We start from the raw sequence: 22,444 nt of genomic DNA on the forward strand, positions 1-22,444 counted from the left end.
GTGTGTGGGGCGCGCGAGGACCCGCGCGTGGGAGGGGGGGGGGGCGATGCGGAGCGGGGGGTTTGGGGGGGCGATGGGGGTGAGGGCAGGCCGACGCCTTGAGCCCGGCCAAGATGGTCGACGTCTCCACCGGATGCACGATGAATGGCTCGCCATTCTTGCGCGCCTGACCGGCGTGCGCGGCGGCGGCGAGCTGCACCGCCCGCTGCACCACCAGGCTGTGCCCCTCCAAGTACCACGTCGCGCGCGTGAGCCCCTCGAGCGCCTCGCCCGGCACGCGAGCGCCGTCGGCCAAATCCGGCCGCCCCTGCAGACCGGCGAGCTCGAGCCACTCGCTCGCGGACAGGGTGGCGGCGGCGCTCGAGGCGGCGCCGTCCGCCGCCGCCCACTGGCTCGGCGGCGGCCGGCCCCTCTGGTCGTCCGGGAGCTGCTGCTGCGGCCGCGATCCGCCGGGCCCGAAGAGCGCGACGGGACGCGGCGCCCTCCTCGCGGCGACGCGAGGAGCGGCGACGGCGGCGGGAGCGGCGGGCGCCTGCTGCACGGCGAGCCCGTGGAGAGCCGCCGCTGCCGCCGTCGCAGCCACGAGCATCAGTCGCTCACGTCGCTCACTGTGAGTGGCAGCTCACCGCGAGCTCAACCAGCAAGTTTGGGCATGTTCATCGAGGTTCTCAAAAAACAAAAAAAACCCAGGAAAATAGGAATTTCTGCTCAAGAATCGTTTTTACGAGAACGTCGCCTCGAGACAATGGTGCGCGCGCCCGCCCCGCCCGCGCCCACGGCGGCCCGCGCGTGCGCGCGCGCGGTAGTAGGAGTAGGCTGCGGGTCGTATCACGCCGGTGGTGCACCACCGGTTGCTGATCCTCGGGAGCAACGAACCGAGCAGCCACACAATGTGCGCCAAACAGCAACACATTCAGCGACTAGGAGAGCACCAGCCGAGGTGCTGCCCGCCGAGGCCCGAGCACGCGAGGAAGCGCGAGACGGGGCGGCGTGGGGGCCGCCCGGCGAGCAAAAACACGGGCGCCGCCCGCGGCTCGCGCGGCAAGAAGGCGAGAGGGCGAGAGGGCGAGAGGGCGAGAGGGCGGAGAGGCCGAGAGGGCGGAGAGGGCGAGAGGGCGGAGAGGGCGGAGAGGGCGGAGAGGGCGGAGAGGGCGGAGAGGGCGGAGAGGGCGGAGAGGGCGGAGAGGGCGGAGAGGGCGGAGAGGGCGGGCGGAGAGGGCGGAGAGGGCGCAGAGGGCGCAGAGGGCGCAGAGAGGGCGGAGAGGGCGGGCGGAGAGGGCGCAGAGGGCGCAGAGGAGCGCGCGCGGAGACGGCGCAGAGGAGCGCGCGCGGAGACGGCGCAGAGGAGCGCGCGCGGAGACGGCGCAGAGGAGCGCGCGCGGAGACGGCGCAGAGGAGCGCGCGCGGAGACGGCGCAGAGGAGCGCGCGCGGAGACGGCGCAGAGGAGCGCGCGCGGAGACGGCGCAGAGGAGCGCGCGCGGAGACGGCGCAGAGGAGCGCGCGCGGAGACGGCGCAGAGGAGCGCGCGCGGAGACGGCGCAGAGGAGCGCGCGCGGAGACGGCGCAGAGGAGACGGCGCAGAGCACTTGCCAGTGCAGCCGTCCAAGTAATGTTGCTGGGTGCTTGGCGAGTAATGGGCTAGTAAATAAATAAAAACGCACACCTCTCTACTGTGAGATGGGTAAAAAGGAACAGGTCCCCGCTAGTGCCGTCACGGCGATAGGGGAACGCAGGTAGAGAGGCGGCACCTGTGACACCAAAGACCAACACGATGACACAACGCGTGAAAAACCATTCATTCTGACCAGCCACCGAGCATACTTGTGTGGACGTTTCGGGCTCCTATCCCCCGCCCCGGATCCGTGGGCGATCGCACACGCGGCTGGGGGGCACGGCGCGAGGTGCCAGGTGGCGCTTACCGCTGAAAAGGAGGTTTTGGAGCCCCTAAACGCGTCATAATAGCCGCACGTTTGCACTCGCCGTGCCTTGCCACCTCCAAACCGCGCTCCCTCCTTCAGTTTTAAGGCGAATCGGGTGGCGAGCTCGGCGGCAACAGCCTTGGCTCGACATCTTTACTATGTTGGCGAGAAACGCATAAGCCCCCCAGGCGAAAATAGCGGAAACGGCTGAATCAGAGGTAGCGCACGGGGGGCTTATGCGTTCCGCGGGGTTGTATGTTTGAGCCGGATATCGACTTGTGTCCCGAGGGGAAGGTATCGAACTGCCTTAAAACGGAAGGGCACGTCCCTGTTCACGCGATGGCCAGCCGTGGTGTGAGCCGAAGGGTCGGCGAGAGTCGGCAGGCCAGCAGAGCGCTTGCTCAATATTGGCTCTGACGCCGTGCCAGTAGTCGGCGCGCCGCGATCTGCATACCTGTTCGTACCTCTACAGTAGTGCGGCCGCGTGTATTGCTGTTCGGCGAACCGCATTCCGCTCTCTCGACCGTGAGGCCAGTTGGCGGGCGCACGAAGCGCCTGGTTTGTGCGTCGAGCGGTGAGCTCACTACAGATACCGTCCGAGCCCGATGCACGCCAGGCGTCTCATTCCAAGCCCACTACGCATTCCCACGCGCTCAGGTGCCGCTCGGACCCCATCTTTGAGCCGGCTACCTCACGACAACGCAACTCGGCGCTCTCGATGTGCGCGCTAGGCAGTCTCGACGCCGATTACAGCCGAGCGCGCACGACTCGTAGGCGTACCGGCGTGCCGCTGGCGTACTACGCGACGGTGGAGGCGCGTGGGCTTGCTCAAAAGGCATGCATCTGTCGGAGAGTGTGCCGCAAGACCTGATGTGCCTCCGCTCCAGGTGTGTGGCAGTTCGATGGATCCAGCCCAGCGACCTCTACGTGACGATTGAGGACTGCTCTTCCCCTTCGGCCGAGCCTCCAGTCCCTGCCACCGTGCACTGGCGCCAGCGAGCTGCACTCATATCCCGCACGCGCGATCGGCAGTCGAGTTATAACCCGCAGCTGTGCAGTGCGTGCGCACCACGAACCGTTGTTCGGCGATCTCCTTGCCGCCGCAGCCCTCGCCGCCGCAGCCCTCGCCGCCGCCTCCGAGCCCGCCGCCTCCCTCGCCGCCTCCACCGTCGCCGCCCCCACCGAGCCCGCCGCCGCCGTCGCCGCCGCCGCCCTCGACGCCGCCGCCCTCGACGCCGCCGCCCTTACCACCGCCACCGCCACCGCCGCTGCCCGGCCCGCTGCCGCCGTCGCCGCCGTCGCCGTCGCCCCCCGACGGCGCAGCGGCGGCGCAGCCACCCGCTTACGGCATCGTCTTGGGGTTGTGCTCGCGCCGGCCGACCTCGCCGAGCCGCTAGCGCGCGCGAGGGAGGCAAGTGCGTTGCGCCGCTCAGCGGCCGTGGAGGGCGAGCGCGGGGGATGCGCGCGCTTACTAGTAAGTGCTACATTGTGCGTGCTGTATGTCGGTCTGCACACTGTACAGTGCCACGGTGCCAGTGGGGTGTGAATGTGAACACTGACCCTCACACACTAAGGGTTGGTCAACCATGTGGGTGTCTATGTGTTTCCCTCGGGCAGTAGATTCTTAAAATTTCATCGTCAAAAAGCGCCCGTATTCACTTGCCAAAATCGCGACCCGGGGTGTTCGACCGGGCTATTGTGTGTGTGTGTATGTCGTGATCCTGAGCGGAGAGATCTGAGATGACGTGTGAGTGTTAGAGTTGTTTTTGATCCTGTCCTATACGAGAGAGGAATCCCTGGGACCCTGTCGTGTGGGTGAACCCTGCCCAGCCCCCCTCCGTGTCGCGATGCGCTCCCCGCTCCCGTTCCCCTGTGTCCCTGATCGTCCTTACAAGATCCTGCTCGTGCAGGTGGGGACCCTGTCCTTCTCCCACCCCTCGTTTGGCGTGCCCGTTTTATTTATTTTATTTATGATCCTGTGTGAGAGAGATTTTTACATTTTAGCAATACCAGTTGTTTATGTGTGTGGACTTAAATGTCACACTTGCTTGACGGCCTCTACGTCTATGGATTAGTAGACCGGCGGTGGATTACTGATTTATTCTTCACTACCCTGATGGCCTGAACACCTTGCCTATCAATATCATCATCGTTCATCGATGGTTGCAACTGAAAAAACCTCAAAGCCCTGGGAGCCCTCCCCCTACTGTTTGCGGCTATTGCTCAAAACTTCGGGAGACGCCTACATATTATGACTGCATCCATGCGCCTGGTGCATGAGGGCTGCGGGACGAGACATATCACGGTCGGTGGCGCCGGTGATGGCCTCCGGAATGCCCTCGCAATCGCCTCGGATGGGGTCCACCGGAGACAATCTCGAGCCCTCTCCGTGGCATCACGAGCCGGTGTGAGCTTGCAGACCCAAGATAAGTGCGGTCTGGGACGGCTTAGGCTTGCTACTGATGGGCCTGGGCCAGGAGGGCGACAGAGACGGCGAGGTGGTGCGCTGAGAGGCTGGAGCGTCCGCGTGTGACCTTGTCGCGATGCAAGTGCCAAAAAGCGAGAGAGAAGGTCAGGTATGGCGTCAGCGCACTCGCGGGTCGCATCCAGCACAGTTGCTTTTTGCGGCGAAGGGCCGACTCAGTTTGCGGCTTATTGCGACACGCACACGTGCCGACTCCCCAGCCTGTCAGCTCACCACCTCGCCTTCCCTGCCGCTCTCCTGGCCCAGGCCCATCAGCACCAAGCCCGAGCTGTCCCGAGCCGCGCTTATCTCGGGTCCCCAAGCTCACACCGGCGCATAACACCCCACACGAGGCTATTCCATGCCTGTTTTACCCTCAGGCAGCGCCGGCAACGGACTCCTACTTCACACATGATCAAGCACAGCCCCACCAAAGCACAGCCCTGCTCAGAGTGGCCATGGACCACCACTTGACGACCCAGGCAGCCTCTGGCTCGCCACTTCACTCGGCTCTTTTCCAGCCGTCTCGGGCCCGCCCCCAGCAGCACGCCGTCTGTGAGATCCAGCAGTGGCATGATTACTATGACCGCAACCTTCCGAAGCTCTGCTCCTTTTGGGCGCCCTCCCGGACCAGCGTCGCGAGGGCCCACGGGCGCCCCCCTCCCGCTGGAGCGCGCGCCGCTTCTTGTCTGTAGGCGCGCCAGACCTGCAACCGCGTCGCGAACGGCTCGTGCCCGTACCGCCCCTGCTGCGGCGTGTTTCGCTTCCCCGAGCTGGCGTCCACCCAGCCCGAGCTGCTCTCGACGCTGGTGCGGAAGCTGCATGCGGAGGGGGCGCTCGGCTGCATGCGCGACACGTCGGACGAGATGGAGGAGATCCGCGAGGCGCGGCGAGATGACACGAGATTGCACGAGATTGCACGAGATGGAGGAGATCCGCGAGGCGCGGCGAGATGACACGAGATTGCACGAGATTGCACGAGATGGAGGAGATCCGCGAGGCGCGGCGAGATTACACGAGATTGCACGAGATTACACGAGATGGAGGAGATCCGCGAGGCGCGGCGAGATTGCACGAGATTGCACGAGATTACACGACACGTCGGACGAGATGGAGGAGATCCGCGAGGCGCGGCGAGATTACACGAGATTGCACGAGATTACACGAGATGGAGGAGATCCGCGAGGCGCAGCGCCACTCTGTCCAGGACGACCCCCCCCCCCCTCTCTCTCTCGCTAATGAACGATGACGAGTGCGCGTTGGCGACTCCTAGGCTCTGCGCGATTCGCAGCGCGGATCGAGGAACGAGGCGATCCGCAACCGCTACCACGGCGCCGAGGGCCGTGCAAGCTCGCCGCAGAGCACGCGGACACTTGCCGCACGCACGGCCCGGCCCCTTTCCTAGGTACCGAGGGCGGCATGTCGCGGACATGTCGCGGACGCGTCGTGGACGTGCCGTGGATTGTTCCTAGGTACCGAGGGCGACAAGCTGGCGGCAAAGTACCTCGATAAGGCGCAGAGCATGGCGGCGCTCACTCCGCCCGAGGACCAGGGCGTCGTCGCGCTCTGGGTGGGCGGACCCCACCGCCGACAGCACGCTCCCCCCCTCCCACAGCGCGCGTGAGTGGGCAAGTGTTTGCTCGTCTAGGTTGGCGGTCTCACCGCCGATATCACGCAGCAGGACTTGCGCGACGCCTTCTACGCGTACGGCGAGATTGCGGCGGTGCGGATGCAGAGACGAACCACACAGGCGGACACGGCCGGGTCGTGGCGGAGAGACGGGGGACCGGGCCCGTGCGGTCGTTAGGTGCGGATGAAGCCGGAGCGGCGCTGCGCGCTGATCGAGTACACGCTGCGCAAGTCGGCAAAGGAGGCGGCGACGGCGCTGCACCGGCGGCTGGCGATCAAGGGGGCGAGGCTCCGAGGCTGAAGCTCTGGTGGGCAAAGTCGCAGCAGGCGGCCGACAACGCCGACGCGCGGAAGTACGTGAGCCAGGCCTACGGCGCGCCGGTGCCCCCGCCGGGCGAGGTTGCCGCCTTTGGAGCGGCCGGCGGCGCGTCGCTGTACCCGTCGATGAACCCGAGTGCGATGGGCGCGCGGCCCGACGCCAGGTAATGGCGATGTGGTGGCGGTGGCGAGGGTGATGCGTCGCCGCCGAGGGCGATGCGCGGCGCGGCCGAACACTCTGTGCGGCGGAGAGCGGAGAGGCGGTGGAGACGGGGGGGGCGAGGCGGGCGAGTGCGAACATAGTCGCACGCGAGGGGAGACGTTTTGGGAAGAATTTCACAATGGGTGGAGCACTTGGATCACTCACATCCAAAGAAAGAAAAGTGGAGTTGAGGGATTTGCTAAAATTCTAAAATAACAAAAAGAAGAAGTAGTGCAAAAAGAAATTCGCCGCGTTGTTTCGGCGTTGTTTGGGCGCTGCCTTCGCTGTGTCTCCGCTGCCTTTCATGCGCCTCCTTCTTCTGCTCTGCCTTCTTGCGGGGCTCGCGATCGCCGAGAGCGGCACCACTCTCAAGGGCCACACCCTCGGCTCGGACTCGGTCGTGCACGCCAGCATCGACCTCGACGGGCACTCGACGGAGGCGGCGCGCTCGGCGCCACCTGGCTTTGAGACGGTTGGGAGCACCTCCCAGCCAGCGTGCGGCGCCAGCCGCAACATGCTGGGCGTCCCGACCGACGTCCAGCGCAAGATCGACAACCGCGGCAGCCTCGGCGGGCCGCGCAAGACCTGTTCCGCCTTTGACGGCTGCCGCGGCGGCGGCGACTACGCGGAGAAGATGGTGAGTGTCGAACTCGCCGGCGCCGGCGCGGCCGGATCGAGCGCACATCACGTGCCGAACGCCTCTGCGTCGCTCGGCGAGGACGCGTGCGCGGAGGCGGCCAAGAGGAAGAAGTGCGTCATGAACGAGTGCGCGTGCGCGACCAGCGAGTCTTGGGACGCCTCAGGCACCTGCGGTGCCGACGGCGGCGAGACATTGGGGCAGTCACGGCCGACAATCGAGATCGCGCAGGGCGAGAAGCTGCTCCAGGCCGGCGCGCGCGGCTTCGTGCGCGCCATCGTCGACAAGATCAGCACCTTAGTGGCGGTGACGCAGCAGGGCCCGCTACGCTCTGAGCGCATGGCTTGCGCGGACCTGTCGCAGATGAACGCGGCGGAGGGCGCCGTCCTGACGGCGGCCGTGCTGCCCTTCGCCCACGAGTACGGCGCGGCGGCGGCCGCGACCACCAGCGGCCCCATCGCGGGCGACACGGATCACGGCCGGTTCGACCTCAGCCAGTGGCTCAGCGGCGGCTGCGCCGGCGGCGGTTGCGGCGGTGGCTATGGCGGCTCCGGCGGCGGCAGCGGCGGCTCTGGCGGCGGCGGCGCAAGCAGCCGGCAGGCGACGGAGGCGGCGCTCTCGACAGCGCGCCGCACCCAGCGCTCGCTCCAGAGCGCTGGCACGCACGGCGCGATCATCGGACGAAAGGGGCGGACGGTGCAGACCTTTGTGCACCCCTCGAGCGCGTCCGAGCTCATTGGCGCTGAGACCGCCCCTTCAACGGCCGCTGTCGAGGCGAACCTCGCCGTCGGCGGGGCTGAAGTCATCGGCGAAGAGCACGGCCTCGCCGCACAGCTCCACGCGGGCAAGGGGCGCGTCGGCACCGGCGGTGGGAGTGGCTCCTCCCCACCCGGCCTCCTACTGGGCAGTACGTCCAGTCCCGGCGCTGACAGCGACGTGGTCATCGACCCTTCGTCGGGCGTGACCGCGACTGTCCGCGCGAGCGCCATGGCGCACCCCACTGGCACGCGGGCGGCGGCGGCCCGTGCGGCGTCCGCCGTGCAGGGCAGCAACACGAGTCGGCTTGCGTCTCCCAAGGCGCTTCCCTCTGGCAAGTTGCCAGACGCGGCAGAGCCCATCCTCCCCTGCCGCGCCGACGACGGCGAGGCGCTGGGCACGTCGTGGGCCACCGGGCAGCAGCAGCTTCGGCCTACGCAGGGCGAGAAGCTGCTCCAGACCGGCGCGCGCGGCTTCGTGCGCGCCATCGTCGACAAGATCAGCACCTTAGTGACGGTGACGCAGCAGGGCCCGCTGCGCTCTGAGCGCATGTTGGAAGGACTGCTGGAAGACGTCAAAGAGGCGGTGGGCGAGCCGTTGCGCGTGCTTGGCGAGCCGCCGGCGTCCGTCAAGGACGTTTACGAGAAGCAGCCGGCGAGCGCCCCTCGGCTGTTTCTGTGTGCGAGCCTTAGTAGCCCGCGCATGACGGATTGCCTGTGTGTTTGCGTGCAGGGCGATGCCGAGTTCGGCTCTACGATCAGTCCCGTCTACAGCAGCAGGACGGAGAGCATCGCTCGGGGACGCGAAAACGTCCTGCCAATGAACGACACGTCGCCCGAGTTGCGGCCCGCCGACGCTGGGAAGCCCGAGAAGCTGGTTGAGACTGGGCTCGGCGCGCCCGTCTCTAGCATGCACGCCGGCGGCGAGTGGCGGGCGAACGACGGATTGGCGGACGTTTCTCGAGTCCCAACCAAGGATCGCTTCCTCCAGCTTGGCCGGGCCGTCGACCCTCTTCTCGCGGCCACGCTTGAGGAGCCGGCGTGGCCTGCAGAGGTCCGCGCCGCTCAGATCGCCGATTCGAACGCGGTCGAGTCTATCTTCTCGGTCTTAAGTGTGTGCGCCTACTGGCAGCCACGCTGCGCCGCGCCGGCGTGGCAGGTGGAGCCTCGTCACGCGCTCATCGACGAGCTCTACAAGACCGACAAGCCTCCCGCGGGCCCGCCGGCCGACGAGCTCTCCATCGGCAAGCCCTCCCCGTTCCACTTTCCCTTCACAAGCGGACCCTCCTCTTCCGCGCTTGGCCGCACCCAGCAGCGCGGTCAGCTTTGGGCCGCCTTATTCTTGCTGCTCGGAGCATGCGGGCTGCTCTCGGTGCGGGCGCGGTGCCGGACGGGGGCAAGACGCGGCGCGTGGCTGTTTCTTCTCGTCGCGCTGCTCCCGCTGGCATGTGCACCGTCGCCGCCGCCGCCCTCTCTGCCCCCACACTCTCCGCCGCCGCCACAGTGCATCTCCGCTACACCCTATGTCGGGGCATTCACCAGCAGTCCCGACACTTGCGACAGCGAGCTGCCAACAGATTGGTACCGAGCCCCCTCCGGCTACAGCATCATTCCAACCTCAGCCCCGCCGAGGTCGACATGCGGCACCTCAGCTACCGGCTGGCTCAGGTACACTGACGGCAGCACCTTCACATACCCGACCGTGTACGGCCAAACATTCTCGGGCGTCAGGGCTTGCTTCCACTGGTCGAGCAGCACCTGTCAGTGGTATTCCGACGGCCTGCAGGTCACAAACTGCGGAAGCTACCACGTCTTCTACCTCCAGCCCGCGACGACATGTAGCCTGGGCTACTGCTGGGCGAATCCTCCTCCGCCGCCGCCGCCGTCTCCGCCCACTTCGCCCGCTCCGCCGTCTCTTCCGCCGTCGCCCCCGCTGCTGCCTCCCGCTTCGCCGTCGCCGCCCCCTTTCTCTCCGCCGCCGCCGCCGCCCTCTCCGCCGCCTCTTTTACCCGACATGGTGCAGCTGAGCTGTGATTTCGAGGTCGACGCTTGCGTCTGGAACAACACCGCGCCGGACGGGTACTTTTGGACGCGCTCGAGCGGCGGCACGCCATCGTCCGACACAGGCCCGAGCGGCGACCACACCACTGGCTCGGGCTACTACCTCTTCACCGAGGGCTCTGGGATCAACAACAAGCTGCACCAGCTCGAGAGCCCGCTCTTCTCGCTCCAGCAGGACGCCACCCTCTCCTTCGCTTACCACATGTACGGCTCGAGCATGGGCACCCTCTACTTCGAGGCAAACAACAACGAGACGGGCTGGTCGACACTCTGGAGCAAGACCGGCGACCAGGGCGACGCCTGGCTCGACGCGGCGGTCGTCCTGCCCGCCTCCACGACACAGGTGCGTTTCAACGGCCGGACGGGGCCGAGCTTCCGCTCGGACATGGCGCTGGACGACGTCTCCTTCTCGCAGCTTGTGCCTCCGTCGCCGCCGCCGTACCCTCCGGCCAAGGCGCCGGTCCCGCCGCCGCCGCCGCCGCCGTCCCTTCCGCCGCCATCCCCGTCGCCGCTGCCGCCGCCGCCGCCGTCTCCTTCACTCCCGCCAACACCGCCGCCGCCGCCCTCTCCGCCGCTGCCTCCTCCACTACCGCCATCACCGCCGTCTCTGCCACCAGCACCGCCGCCAACCTACGCCGCGAGCACCTTCACCGAGCTACGCGACACGGTGAACAACCAAACCGGCAGGCCTGGCGCCCTCGTCGTCGAGCTGCCAGAGGGAGCCCGCCTCGAGTGGGCCGTCTGCTCGCAGCTGCGCGTGCACGTCGCGCACATGATGCTGCGGAGCGTGGGCGCCGGCGCAACCCTCGACGCCAGGAACTGCTCCCGCCACTTTGACGTCGCCTTTGGCGGCACGCTCGAGCTCGAGCGCGTGCACCTCGTCAACGGCGGTGCGCAGGCGAGTGGCGGGGCGGTCAAGGTGCGGCACGGCGGGACTCTGATTGCGACCGAGTCGTCGATCGAGGGGTCGAGCGTAGTCTCGCTCGACGGGGCGGCGTACGGCGGCGCCATCGACGCCTCGAACGAGATGGCGATTGACAAGGTGCTGGAGAAGCTGGACGCACACCACAGCAACGGCATCGACTCGGTCGCCTACTCGCCCGACGGGAGCCGCATCGCCACGGTCGGCGGCTATCCCGAATATGCGTTGCGCGTGTGGGACGCCTCGGACCTGTCCTCGCCGTTGCTGGAGAAGCCGAACGCACACAGCGGCTGGATCTACTCGGTCGCCTACTCGCCCGACGGGAGCCGCATCGCCACGGTCGGCGAAGACAAGGCGCTGCGCGTCTGGGACGCCTCGGACCTGGCCTCGCCGTTGCTGCCGAAGCTAAACGCACACAGCAGCACCATCAGATCGGTCGCCTACTCGCCCGACGGGGGCCGCATCGCCACGGTCGGCGGCTATCCCGAATATGCGTTGCGCGTGTGGGACGCCTCGGACCTGTCCTCGCCGTTGCTGCCGAAGCTAAACGCACACAGCGGCTGGATCTACTCGGTCGCCTACTCGCCCGACGGGAGCCGCATCGCCACGGTCGGCGGCTATCCCGAATATGCGTTGCGCGTGTGGGACGCCTCGAACCTGTCCTCGCCGTTGCTGGAGAAGCCGAACGCACACAGCAACGGCATCAGATCGGTCGCCTACTCGCCCGACGGGAGCCGCATCGCCACGGTCGGCGAAGACAAGGCGCTGCGCGTCTGGGACGCCTCGGACCTGTCCTCGCCGTTGCTGGAGAAGCCGAACGCACACAGCAACGGCATCAGATCGGTCGCCTACTCGCCCGACGGGGGCCGCATCGCCACGGTCGGCAGCGACAAGGCGCTGCGCGTCTGGGACGCCTCGGACCTGTCCTCGCCGCCTCTGCAGAAGCTGGACGCACACAGCGGCGGCAGCATGGAGTCTATCACCTCGGTCGCCCACTCGCCCGACGGGAGCCGCATCGCCACGGTCGGCCACGACAAGGCGCTGCGCGTCTGGGACGCCTCGGACCTGTCCTCGCCGCCTCTGCAGAAGCTGGACGCACACAGCGGCTACGGCATCTCCTCGGTCGCCTACTCGCCCGACGGGAGCCGCATCGCCACGGTCGGCCACGACAAGGCGCTGCGCGTCTGGGACGCCTCGGACCTGTCCTCGCCGTTGCTGGAGAAGCCGAACGCACACAGCAACGGCATCTACTCGGTCGCCTACTCGCCCGACGGGAGCCGCATCGCCACGGTCGGCGGCTATCCCGAATATGCGTTGCGCGTGTGGGACGCCTCGAACCTGTCCTCGCCGTTGCTGGAGAAGCCGAACGCACACAGCAGCACCATCACCTCGGTCGCCTACTCGCCCGACGGGAGCCGCATCGCCACGGTCGGCCACGACAAGGCGCTGCGCGTCTGGGACGCCTCGGACCTGTCCTCGCCGTTGCTGGAGAAGCCGAACGCACACAGCAGCACCATCACCTCGGTCGCCTACTCGCCCGACGGGAGCCGCATCGCCACGGTCGGCAGCGACAAGGCGCTGCGCGTCTGGGACGCCTCGGACCTGGCCTCGCCGCCTCTGGAGAAGCCGAACGCACACAGCAACGGCATCTACTCGGTCGCCTACTCGCCCGACGGGAGCCGCATCGCCACGGTCGGCGGAGATGCGCTGCGCGTCTGGGACGCATCGGACCTGTCCTCGCCGCCTCTGCAGAAGCTGAACGCACACAGCGGCTACGGCATCTCCTCGGTCGCCTACTCGCCCGACGGGAGCCGCATCGCCACGGGCGGCGAGGACAAAGCGCTGCGCGTCTGGCCAATACCTTACTTGTACCTGCAGCGTGACCCGCAGCTCCCGCCTCATGTTGAGCTGACATCCGTCTTCGTCGTTCGTTGCGCCGCCATCGGCTACGAGCGCGCGAGCGGCGGTGGGCTCTCGTTGCGATCTGGCGATCACGCCCTGTCCGCCTCCACGATCACAGCGAGCGCGGCCACCTCCAGCGCCTCGGCATCGGGTGGCGGACTCTTTGTCCGCGCCGCGACGTTCGCCATCCAAGGCGCCGCCTTCGTTGACAACGTCGCCACCGTCGGCGCTGCCATCGCATATGAGTCTGGCCCGACCTTTGACGCGGTGTCAAGGGTGAGCAGCACGCGATTCGTGGGGAACGGCGCGAGCGCCGTCTTCTTTCCCGCGTCCATCACCTGGGGGTGCAACCTCGGTCAGTGGTCGTTGCCGATGGGCGAGGTCTCTGGCGACTTTGAGGGCTGCGCTGAGACTTGTCGCGCCGGCGTCTACGGCAACACCAGCGACCTCACCTCTGGCCGCTGCAGCGGCGATTGCTGGAAAGGGCACTTTTGCCCCAACGGCACAGTGGCACCAACACCCTGCGCAGCGGGCTTCTACATGCCTGTCACCGGCGCAGCCCGTGCAGAGTCGTGCATCCCATGCTCTCCGGGGCACAGCCAGTCCAATCCTGGCGCAGACAGCTGTGACGCCTGTCCGGCCGGCACATTCGCGAATCAGCTCAACGCGACCAGCTGTACGGACTGCCCCGCGGGCAGCTTCTGCCCTTATAAAGGCACCATTCAAGCGCTCGAGTGTCCTGCGGGCCGATACCAAAATGAGACGCGTCGGACCGAGTGCACACAGTGCCCCCCCGGCCAATTCCAGCCAGAGCGCGGGCAAACCTCATGCGACAGATGTGATGCGGGAGGGTACTGCGATGATACCGAGGACTGCGGCGGCGGCTTCACGCCGTGCCGCGCGGGGACGTACAACGAGGAGGAGGGAAGCAGCTCGTCCGACGACTGTCTGCAGTGCCCCCCTGGTACCTTTAGCCCGACCTCAGGAGCTGACAGCAGCGGCACGTGCAAAAGCTGCCGTGCTGGGACCTTTGGCGCCAGCCCCGGGCAGAGTGAATGCAAGGACTGCCCTCCCGGCACCTCGTCGAATCAAGGCAGCGTCGCGTGCGACGAGTGCGAGGCTGGCAAATACGCCGCCAACGCTGGCCAAGGCCTCTGCAATCTATGTCCGCATCCCCTCAGCTCGGCCAACGGCAGCGTCACCTGCTCGTTTTGTAAAACGGAGTACTACTTGCAGGACCCCCCCTCGAATTCGGGCGACATCCTGACCTCCCCGACCGAGTTCTGCAAGCCATGCCCGCCGAACGCTGCCTGCCCGGACAACACTACCCTTTCTTCCCTCGTCCTCCCGCCCGGCTTCTGGCGCGCCAACCCCTCCTCCGCGGTGCTGACAGAGTGCCGCCCCTTTGGCGGCGATGCCAACGCCGGCAAGACGCGATGCGCCAGCAGCGAGTCGACAGCAGGCGCCTCTCGCCGCCGGAGGATGGCGGAGGCGGGCTCGGAGTACTGCGCGTCGGACTTCAAAGGCCCCGAGTGCCAGCTCTGCGCCGCGGAGAATCACTACCTCATCGACGGCGACGAGTGCAAGGAGTGCACTCCGCGCGGTGCCGCTGCGGGCCGCATCGTCGGCCTCGTCCTCGGCCTCTGCGTCGCTTGCGGCCTCGCGGCGTATTGCTACAGCAAACCGTGGCGGAAGGAGCCGTACATCGGCCCTATCCTCCGCTTTGCAGACCGCTCCGTCAAGTACTACGTCGGGGTCGGAATGACGGCCAAGGTCAAGATCCTCTTCGGCTTCTACCAGATTTGCACCGTCTTGTCGTCTACCTACTCCGCGCGGCTGCCGGACAAGTACACGAGCTGGACGGACCAGCTGGCCAACGTGATCTCCATCGACTGGTCAGGCGTCTTCCTGCCGAAGCAATGCCTTGACTACGACTTGCGGCTCCTCGCCATCGCTCTCTCCCCCGTCGCCCTCATCGCGCTGCTAATGATCGCGGGAATAAGTCTGCGGCTCCACCGCTGGCGTGCTGCCTCTGCGCCGCGCGCGAGGCCGTGGTACGCGGAGGCGGCCCTCGGCCTCCTCGACCTCACGCCGGCCGGCCTCGTGCTCGTCTTCTGCTTCGTGCCCTCCATCAGCGCCTCCATCTTCCGCTCCTGGTCGTGCCAGGCGCCCTCTCACAGCTGACTGCCGTTGCTCACAACCGCACCCCTCAGTCCTCGCGACGTTCTGCTGATAGGCCTACACCGTCTCTCCGCCAAACGAGCCCCTGCGGCAGGTCTCCTACATGCGGCAGGACGCGAGCGTCGAGTGCGGCTCCGACGATCACGGACCCATCACCGACCTCGCCATCGGCTTCATCGTCCTCTGGCCCGCCGGCTCGCTGGTCCTCTTCACGTCGCTCCTCGCCGCTTGCTACAAGCCGCTGCAGGCCAAGACGCCGAATGCTCTGACGCGGGCCACCGCCTTCCTCCACCGGGAGTACGAGAAGACCTGGTACTGGTGGGAGGCGGTCGAGCTGGCGCGCAAGCTCGTGCTGACTGGCTTCGTGCTGCTGATACCGGAGGAGCGAGCCTTTGTTCGCCTCGTGGTGGCGACCCTGATCTGCTCCTGCTACGCCGTCGCACTCGCCGTCGTTCGGCCGTACAAGCGGGTCGAGGACAACGTGGTCGCCGTCGCCACGAGCCTCGTGCTCCTCCTGCTCTTCCTCGGCACCAACTGGAGCACCATCTTCCTCGGCATCGAGGAGCGGTATCAAGGAGCCGACCCCGCCGATGTCCTCGGCTTTGGCCAGCTCAATGTGATCGTCGACTCGATGATCATCCTCGTTGCAGTCGTGCTCGCCTTCTTCCTCGTCGGCGCCATCGCCGCCGCCCGCCGCGTCGCCAAGATCCCCACGATCCGACTCGCTTCGACCAAGCAACCTCCCGAGCTGAGCATCGTGATGGGCCTCACGTGGCACCTCTTCAACAGCCACATCTGGTGAGTCATAACGACATGGAGGGAGAAGACGAATAGCAACCCCGCTATAGAGTCACCACCACCTCCGAATAGGTCGACCGGTCAGGACGCCGTCAAGGTCATCAAGGGTGAGCTCCAGCAGCTGCTGCCGGACATCAAGATTTTTCTCGACGCACGCGCTCGCTCAGCAGCGCTGCGGAGCTACAGGCAGCCCCTCTGACACCCCGCGGTGTGCGCACAGGTAGATGATCTAAAAGACATCGGGGCGCTCGAGGAGTACATCCAACGCTCGCAAGTGATGCTCTTCTTCCTCTCGAGGGGCTACTTCCGCTCCAAGGTGCGCGCCTCCCCCTCCCACCCCGCCTCTACCGCACTCTGGCCTTACCTCCCGCCTCTCCCGCGCCTCAGAACTGCCTCCGCGAGATCCGCTCGTCGCTCGAGAAGGACAAGCCGCTCGTCCTCGTCCAAGAAGCGGACCCTGACAAGGGCGGCGGGACGCTGCAGGCGCTGCGCGCCGAGTGCCCCGAGGAGCTGCAGCCGGCCATCTTTGACAAGGACTGGCCGCTCACGATCTGGTATCGCATCGATGAGTTTCAGCTCATCTCGCTCAAGATCATCGCCGAGGCGCCGCCGGCCACAGCCAGCCGCTCCGCAGTCCCTCTCTCCCGACCGACTCCACTTGAAACACCCTAGGCTGTGCTCCTCTGCTCGCCCAACTATCTGAGCAAGACCTCTCTCCCGCTCTGCGTGTCGGGCGAGCCCGAGAGCCAGTCGCTCGCCTTTTTCAAACCGTGCACGCTCTGGGCCTCGCCGGCCAACGCGGGGGCACTGGACCTGGCCAACGAGATCGCTGCCGCCTTTGCCGGCCTCACGATCGCCACCGCCGATGCTCGGCCGGCCACCGCGACGCACATGCTGCTCTACCTCAACAAGGACAGCTTCGTCAGCGACGAGCGGCTGGCCGAGCAGGTCAAGCAGGCGCGCGAGGACAGGCTGAAGATCGTCACTGCGCACGAGAACGACCCGGACCTCGGCGGCTGCCAGTTCTCGAAGCTTTTCGAAACCACGCCGCAGGTGCGATGTCACACAGTGACGCCCGTCCCGAGCCTCCCCTCCCCCCACACGCCTCCTCCCAACGCCGCAGGAGCTCATTGCCGGCGGACTCTACAAGGACCTGGCAAAGTCGTGCTTCCCCGGGCGCCACCGCACGGCGCGTGCCCTTTCTCCCACAGCTCGCTTTGCACGCATCGAGCTTCGTGACGAAGGGCGGTCCCTGGCTGCAGGTGTCGCTCGTGCTTTTGGCAAAGAGCCTCGGCGCGACCCCCGCTCGGTCGCGGGCGGACCAACTCGTTTCGGGCAGCATCGCCGAGCGCGGCAGCCTCGTGGTGAAGCGCAGCCTTGGCGGCCTCAGCCGCGTGTTCGCCAAGACGAGCAGCCGCAGCTCTGCGGAGGCTTCGGTGCGCGATGTCTCTGGAGGCGAGGCGTCATCATCGGCATCGGTGCCGGTGCAGCAGCAGGTCTGATCGGCTGCAAGGTTGTGCGCAAAGATCCAAAGTGCGGCGCGGCGATGCACCGACACACACGGCATTGGGCGTTTGGGGAGAGGGGGGGGGGGGGGGCTGTCACACTCGCACTTCTTTTTCTTGTTGTATGGGAGTTCGCTTGTCATAGTAAAATACTAGTCGACAAGCTGCCGAGCCCAAATCACTGTGTGTGACACATTTCTTGTTGGCTTCTAAAAATCTCTCTCTCTCTGATGCGGCGTGGGGCCGGCGGCGGCACTGTGCTGCCGCGCACACTGCGCTGTGGGCGTCACCATCGTGTCCTCGCCGCGTCGCCGACGCCACTTGCTGCTCGCGGCTTGCCCTGCCCTTCCCTGCCAGCGCGCAAACAAACACACACACACACACACACACACACACACACACACACACACACCTACCAGCTACCTACCTATCCCCAGGCTGCCGCGCAGCGAAGCGAATAAAGATGAAAATAGGGAGTACTCGACCTATTGCAGGGCCCTTTTGGGCGAAACAAGACCAACCTACCTACCTATCTGGGTAGGTAGGTAGGTAGAAAGGTGAAGAACAGCCAGGCTCGGACTGGACACCAACGCGGTATGGGTGGACGCTAGACAGATGATGACGACACGCACGAGCGACACACAGACACAAACAGGCTCACAAGACACACAGCTAGCTGGCTGCCACACACCCTGAGTTGGCGTATACACATAACTCAATCCTCCCTGTCGCCCCCCCCCCAGCACTCCACGGTGCCAAGAGAACAAACAAGGGCACAACAAACAACAGACAACAGGAAGTAACATGCGAGGCTAGAGCAGGCCTGCTCCACCTCTAGCAATCTCGCGGGCCGGCGAGGCACGGACGAGACTGTGTGTGGGGTCTAGTGAGGTGTCTATGGACGCCCTCATAGGCTAGCTGCCTACTGCTAGCCCTATCTCGCACTCACGGGTGATGACAATTCATTGTATGAGTGTATGCGAGCAGAGGCGTGCTGGTGCTGATGATGCTGCTGGTGCGGCGCGGCTCTCCGACTCGACTCGAGGCGCGCGTCGCGGCAATCTGACGCGGCGGGCGGCGTCGCGGGCGGCAGCGATCGCGGCTCGACGGTGGAGGCGGAGGGTGGTGGCTGTGGTGGATCTTTGAGTTTATTTCATGGCTGCTGTTAGCTGCTGCAGCTGCTGCTGCTGCTGCTGCTGCTGCTCCGCTGCTGCTGATTGTGGCTACGATTTCTCCGATCACCCCGCCCGCCCGCTCCGCCCCGCCCGCCCACCTCTCCCCGCTTGCCCGCCCGCCCGCCCGCCCGCCCGCCCGCCCGACCGACCGACCGACCGACCACCCATTCCCATCACCATCTCACATACCTTCATATAGGCGCTCGAGACCTCCTCTCGCTGCCTACTCGCTGCCTCGAGGGAGGAGGGGAAGACGTAGGGCGCGCGCAACCGCGCTCGCCTTCCAACCGAGGCCCCTCCCCGAAAGGCAAGTCTTAGCCACATGAAATCCGAGACCCCTCCCCACCACCCCAATCCCCCCACCCCCTTGCTCCCCTCCCCCCCTCGGGAGGGCCGAACTGAGGCGCCCGAGGGGACCCCGCAATTCCCTTCCCCCCTCGGAGGGGGCCGGACGAGGCGTACCCCGAGGGCCCCACTCTTTCCCTCGCATAGCGGCCACTCTTCGGATCGCTGGTCGACCCGGGGGATGCCCCGCGCGCCTGACCCAGGCGCGAGAAACGAATCTGCGAGGCGTGGCCGCTTATGCGGCCCGATGGGGAGGAACGGGGCGAGCCCCCTCCAACCCACCCGCGCTAGGTCCTGGGTGACGTAGGGGAAACCCGGCGAGCCTCGGGAACTAGCCGGGGCAGTCGGAGAAGGGGCAACTCCGTGCACTGACGGTCGGCCGCCAGAAAACACGCCTGCGTGGATCGCGTCACACCAATCCTCGCTACCCAACGCGGCCAAAGGATATCCACCTGAAAGAAAGAAAGAAAACAGACACGCCAAACGAGGGATGGGAGGAGGACAGGGTCCCCACCTGCACGAGCAGGATTTTGGAAGAACGATCAGGGGGACAGGTGGGGCTCTCCTGCTCCTGACAAGGGACACGACAGGTTCGCAGCGCGGTGCGCGGATATCCACCTCAAGAACCTCGAAGTGCGAAACGATTTCTTGAAGCTGCGTCTCTACTCCAGGTCCAAGCTCCGTCGCCGGCTGGTCATGCAGCGCCGCACCGAGCCGCTCGAGTGCGGAGACCACGCGGCTGAGGTGTCACGGAGGCCCGCCGTGCGGCCCAGCGTCTTGGATCGAGGCACGACCGGAGCCTCTCGTCGCCGTCAGCCAGCCTCTTCGTCGACGTCCGCGCCAGCCGCTGCCGGCGCACGAAGCTGCCCCGCGTGCACCTTCATCTGCACGGACGACAGCCGCTCCTCGTGCGAGATGTGCGCCGGACCGCTGCCGGCGAGGCGCGTGGATATCGACCTGACTGAGAGCGGGGACGAGGATGCGGCCTCGCCGCGGAGGAAGGCGCCCCGCCGCGCGGCCGAGGCGGTGGCGCCGCCGCCGCGCGGCTCCGCCGCCACCGCCTCCGACAAGGAGTGCCCCATCTGCATGGACCCGCTCGGGACTGACGGCGGCGTGCAGGCGCTGGGCTGCATGTGCTGCTTTTGCCGCGCGTGCATCGCCACGTCGGTGGGGAGGCAGCGCTCCATCGGCGAGGCGGTGACGTGTCCCATCTGCCGGCGCGCCCGCCCTAGATGGCGCCGGCAGATGGCGGGGGACACGCGGCGGCGCCGCGGCGCCGTCTCAAGCCCACCCCGCACTCGCGCTGCATGACACGCATGTCCCCCAGCCGTCTTCACACCGTCTCCACACCGCCTGGCGCGTCGGCACGGAGCTGTGCGGCGCCAACCGTCGAGAGCATCTCTGCCATCGTCGCCACCTCCACCGGGCCGTGTCCGGCATGCACGAGACGCGCACACGCGCCCCGCGCAGACGCGCCCATCTCCTCCCGGCCAGGTACGTCATCCCGCACGAGGAGCAGTTCGCCTTCCTCGGCGACGCGCGGCCACTCGAGGACTCGGAGGAGGACGAGGACGAGGATAGCGATGGTGACAGTGAGGAGGGCGAGGAGGGCGAGGAGGGCGAGGAGGGCGAGGAGGGCGAGGAGGGCGAGGAGGGCGAGGAGGAGGGCGAGGAGGGCGAGGCGGGCGAAGGCGACAGCGAGGAGGGCGACAGCGATAGTGAGACTCGAGCTCGAGCTCTCTCTTGGATACTATCGATGTCCACAATTCCATGATCATAATTCCCCCTTGGTGGCGTGCGCCCGCAAGTGGGCGCGCAGCACGTGCGGCTGCGGGGCCGCGCGGCATCCGGATCAGCTGGACGAGATGGAGTGGCACAGTCATTTTCTCTCCACCAAGCTCGCCGTCGCGCGGTATCCTATACAAAGCCGTACGGCATTTTCGACATATAGGGCCAAAGCGCAAAGCCGACGGACGTTGGGCGATTAAAAGTGTCAGGATTTTGGGCGCCGCGCCCGGGGCCCGGCGGCCGGGGGAGGCGAGCTCAAACACTCGCGGCGCCCTCATATATCGCTCTCTGAGCTCTCCCACTGCTAATACGAGGCAGAAACGAAGGCGCGAGCTTGAGCGCGCGCCAGAACGCCGGCCCCGGCGGCCGTGAGCGTGACGGCCACGGCAGCGGCGACCTCGAGCGACGAGATTGGCTCGACCACCTGGATGGTCGAGCGACGAAGCGAAAGTGGGCGACGGGGTGGGGAGGAGTGGCGGGACACGTGAGATATAACTTGGGACGGCGGAAGGGGGCTCACCTCGCCATCGATGTAGTGCATCGCCTTTGGACTCACGGCCGCCACGACGAGGCGGGCGAGGGAGGGGCAGACCGCCTCGACGAGCGGGACGAGGTACTTGTTGCGCGCGACGACGGCCGCGCTGTTGTACGAGGTCGCGACGCCGTCGACGACCGGCCAGCCTCCGTGCTTGGTGAGCGGGCTGTGCAGCCCTTCGGCCTCGACCGAGGCGATCCCGAGGACGGGCGCCTGGGGGGGGGGGGGGGGATTCAGCATCAACAAGAGCCGGGAGTGATATGCTGGGCTATTGGCGCGCGCCTGCACGAGCGTGCCCGCGGCCGGCGACGCGATCCAGACCGTCTCTCCGACGGCAACCTCGGACGCCTGCTTGAGCGCCTTTGCCGGGCCGGCGGGCAGCTTGTGCGTCGGGGTGAGCGTGACCGTCGCCGTTGCGGTCGTCAGCGAGAGGAAGGCCGCCTTGGCGGACGGGTCGGCCAGCGAGAAGGAGGAGACGACGTCGAAGCCGAGGGTGCCTGGTAGAAAAGAAGCGACAGTGAATCAAGTGAAGCCCCTCTCACCCGGCATCGAAAGCGAGGGTGCCGTCCGCCGCCGCCGCGAGGATCGAGTCGCCGGCGGAGAGGGAGGAGAGGGGGGCGGTCTCGCCGTCGGCGCGCTGCACCGTCGCCGAGCTCGGGAAGCACGGCGGGTCCGTGGACTGCGGCTCCACGTCAGGTGAAGGCGACGAGGGCGGCGGCGGCGTGGGCGGGGCGGAGGGCGGCGGCGGCGCGACCGCGCGCGGCTCGGTGTCCTCGCGTTCGTTGACATTGGGGTCGACCTCGCTGACGGGCTGATTCAGGATATTGCCGGCTTGGGTTGCAGACATCTGAGCGAACTCATAGCTCGCGTTGCGCACGGCGGAGAGTGTGTTGCCATCCTTGAACACGCTCGCCGTGCTCGAAGCAGTCGTTTGCGCAGTCTGGAGTGCCCGACGGGCTGCCGATTGCTCGACGGGGTGGAGCGTCACGGTGAGGACGCACTCTGGCGCGAAGCAAAGCTGCGCAGAGCGGAAGGAGGCCTCGAGTTCGGTGACGTCGATGCCGTTCACTTCGGCGGAGATCGTGACAGCGATGGTGAACTCGATCACGGACACTTCCTCCACGACAACGCCCTCGGGGAGGGGTGAAAAGGGCGGCCGCGAGGGCGGCGGCGGCGAGGGTGACGGCGGCGACGGCGAGCCGGAGGGAGGCGGCGGCGCCGCCGGCGGAGGGGCAGGCGGCGACGGCGAGGCCGACGGAGGCGGCGGCGACGGCGACGCGGACGGAGGCGGCGGCGCAGGCAAGGCG

The 22,444-nt window shown here is 66.9% G+C and overlaps 3 protein-coding genes across 3 annotated transcripts; 2 read left to right on the top strand and 1 right to left on the bottom strand.

Annotated features, from left to right (window-relative positions):
• Positions 1 to 5,164: 5,164 nt before the first annotated feature.
• Positions 5,165 to 6,499, top strand: EMIHUDRAFT_450896 (hypothetical protein; the record flags this gene model as incomplete). Its single annotated transcript, XM_005773409.1, has 6 exons — positions 5,165 to 5,268; positions 5,658 to 5,715; positions 5,857 to 5,954; positions 6,033 to 6,107; positions 6,192 to 6,244; positions 6,310 to 6,499. Exons 1-6 carry the CDS (start codon positions 5,230 to 5,232, stop codon positions 6,497 to 6,499), a joined length of 513 nt encoding a protein of 170 aa, XP_005773466.1. The 5' UTR covers positions 5,165 to 5,229.
• Positions 6,500 to 6,837: 338 nt separating this feature from the next.
• EMIHUDRAFT_101732 (hypothetical protein) lies at positions 6,838 to 17,291 on the top strand (the record flags this gene model as incomplete). Its single annotated transcript, XM_005773410.1, has 9 exons — positions 6,838 to 9,297; positions 9,712 to 10,905; positions 14,584 to 14,931; positions 15,047 to 15,789; positions 15,862 to 15,886; positions 16,010 to 16,105; positions 16,177 to 16,422; positions 16,462 to 16,842; positions 17,052 to 17,291. 9 exons carry the CDS (start codon positions 6,838 to 6,840, stop codon positions 17,289 to 17,291), a joined length of 5,733 nt encoding a protein of 1,910 aa, XP_005773467.1.
• A 3,615-nt stretch (positions 17,292 to 20,906) lies between these two features.
• On the bottom strand, positions 20,907 to 21,773 carry EMIHUDRAFT_354996 (hypothetical protein; the record flags this gene model as incomplete). Its single annotated transcript, XM_005773411.1, has 4 exons — positions 20,907 to 21,026; positions 21,123 to 21,350; positions 21,426 to 21,634; positions 21,680 to 21,773. Coding segments are annotated over 4 exons (651 nt in total), but the record flags the coding sequence as incomplete, so codon positions are not given.
• Between the last annotated feature and the right edge of the window lie 671 nt (positions 21,774 to 22,444).

This window comes from Emiliania huxleyi (assembly GCF_000372725.1).
Source record: "Emiliania huxleyi CCMP1516 unplaced genomic scaffold EMIHUscaffold_34, whole genome shotgun sequence".
Taxonomy (NCBI): Eukaryota; Haptophyta; order Isochrysidales; family Noelaerhabdaceae; genus Emiliania; species Emiliania huxleyi.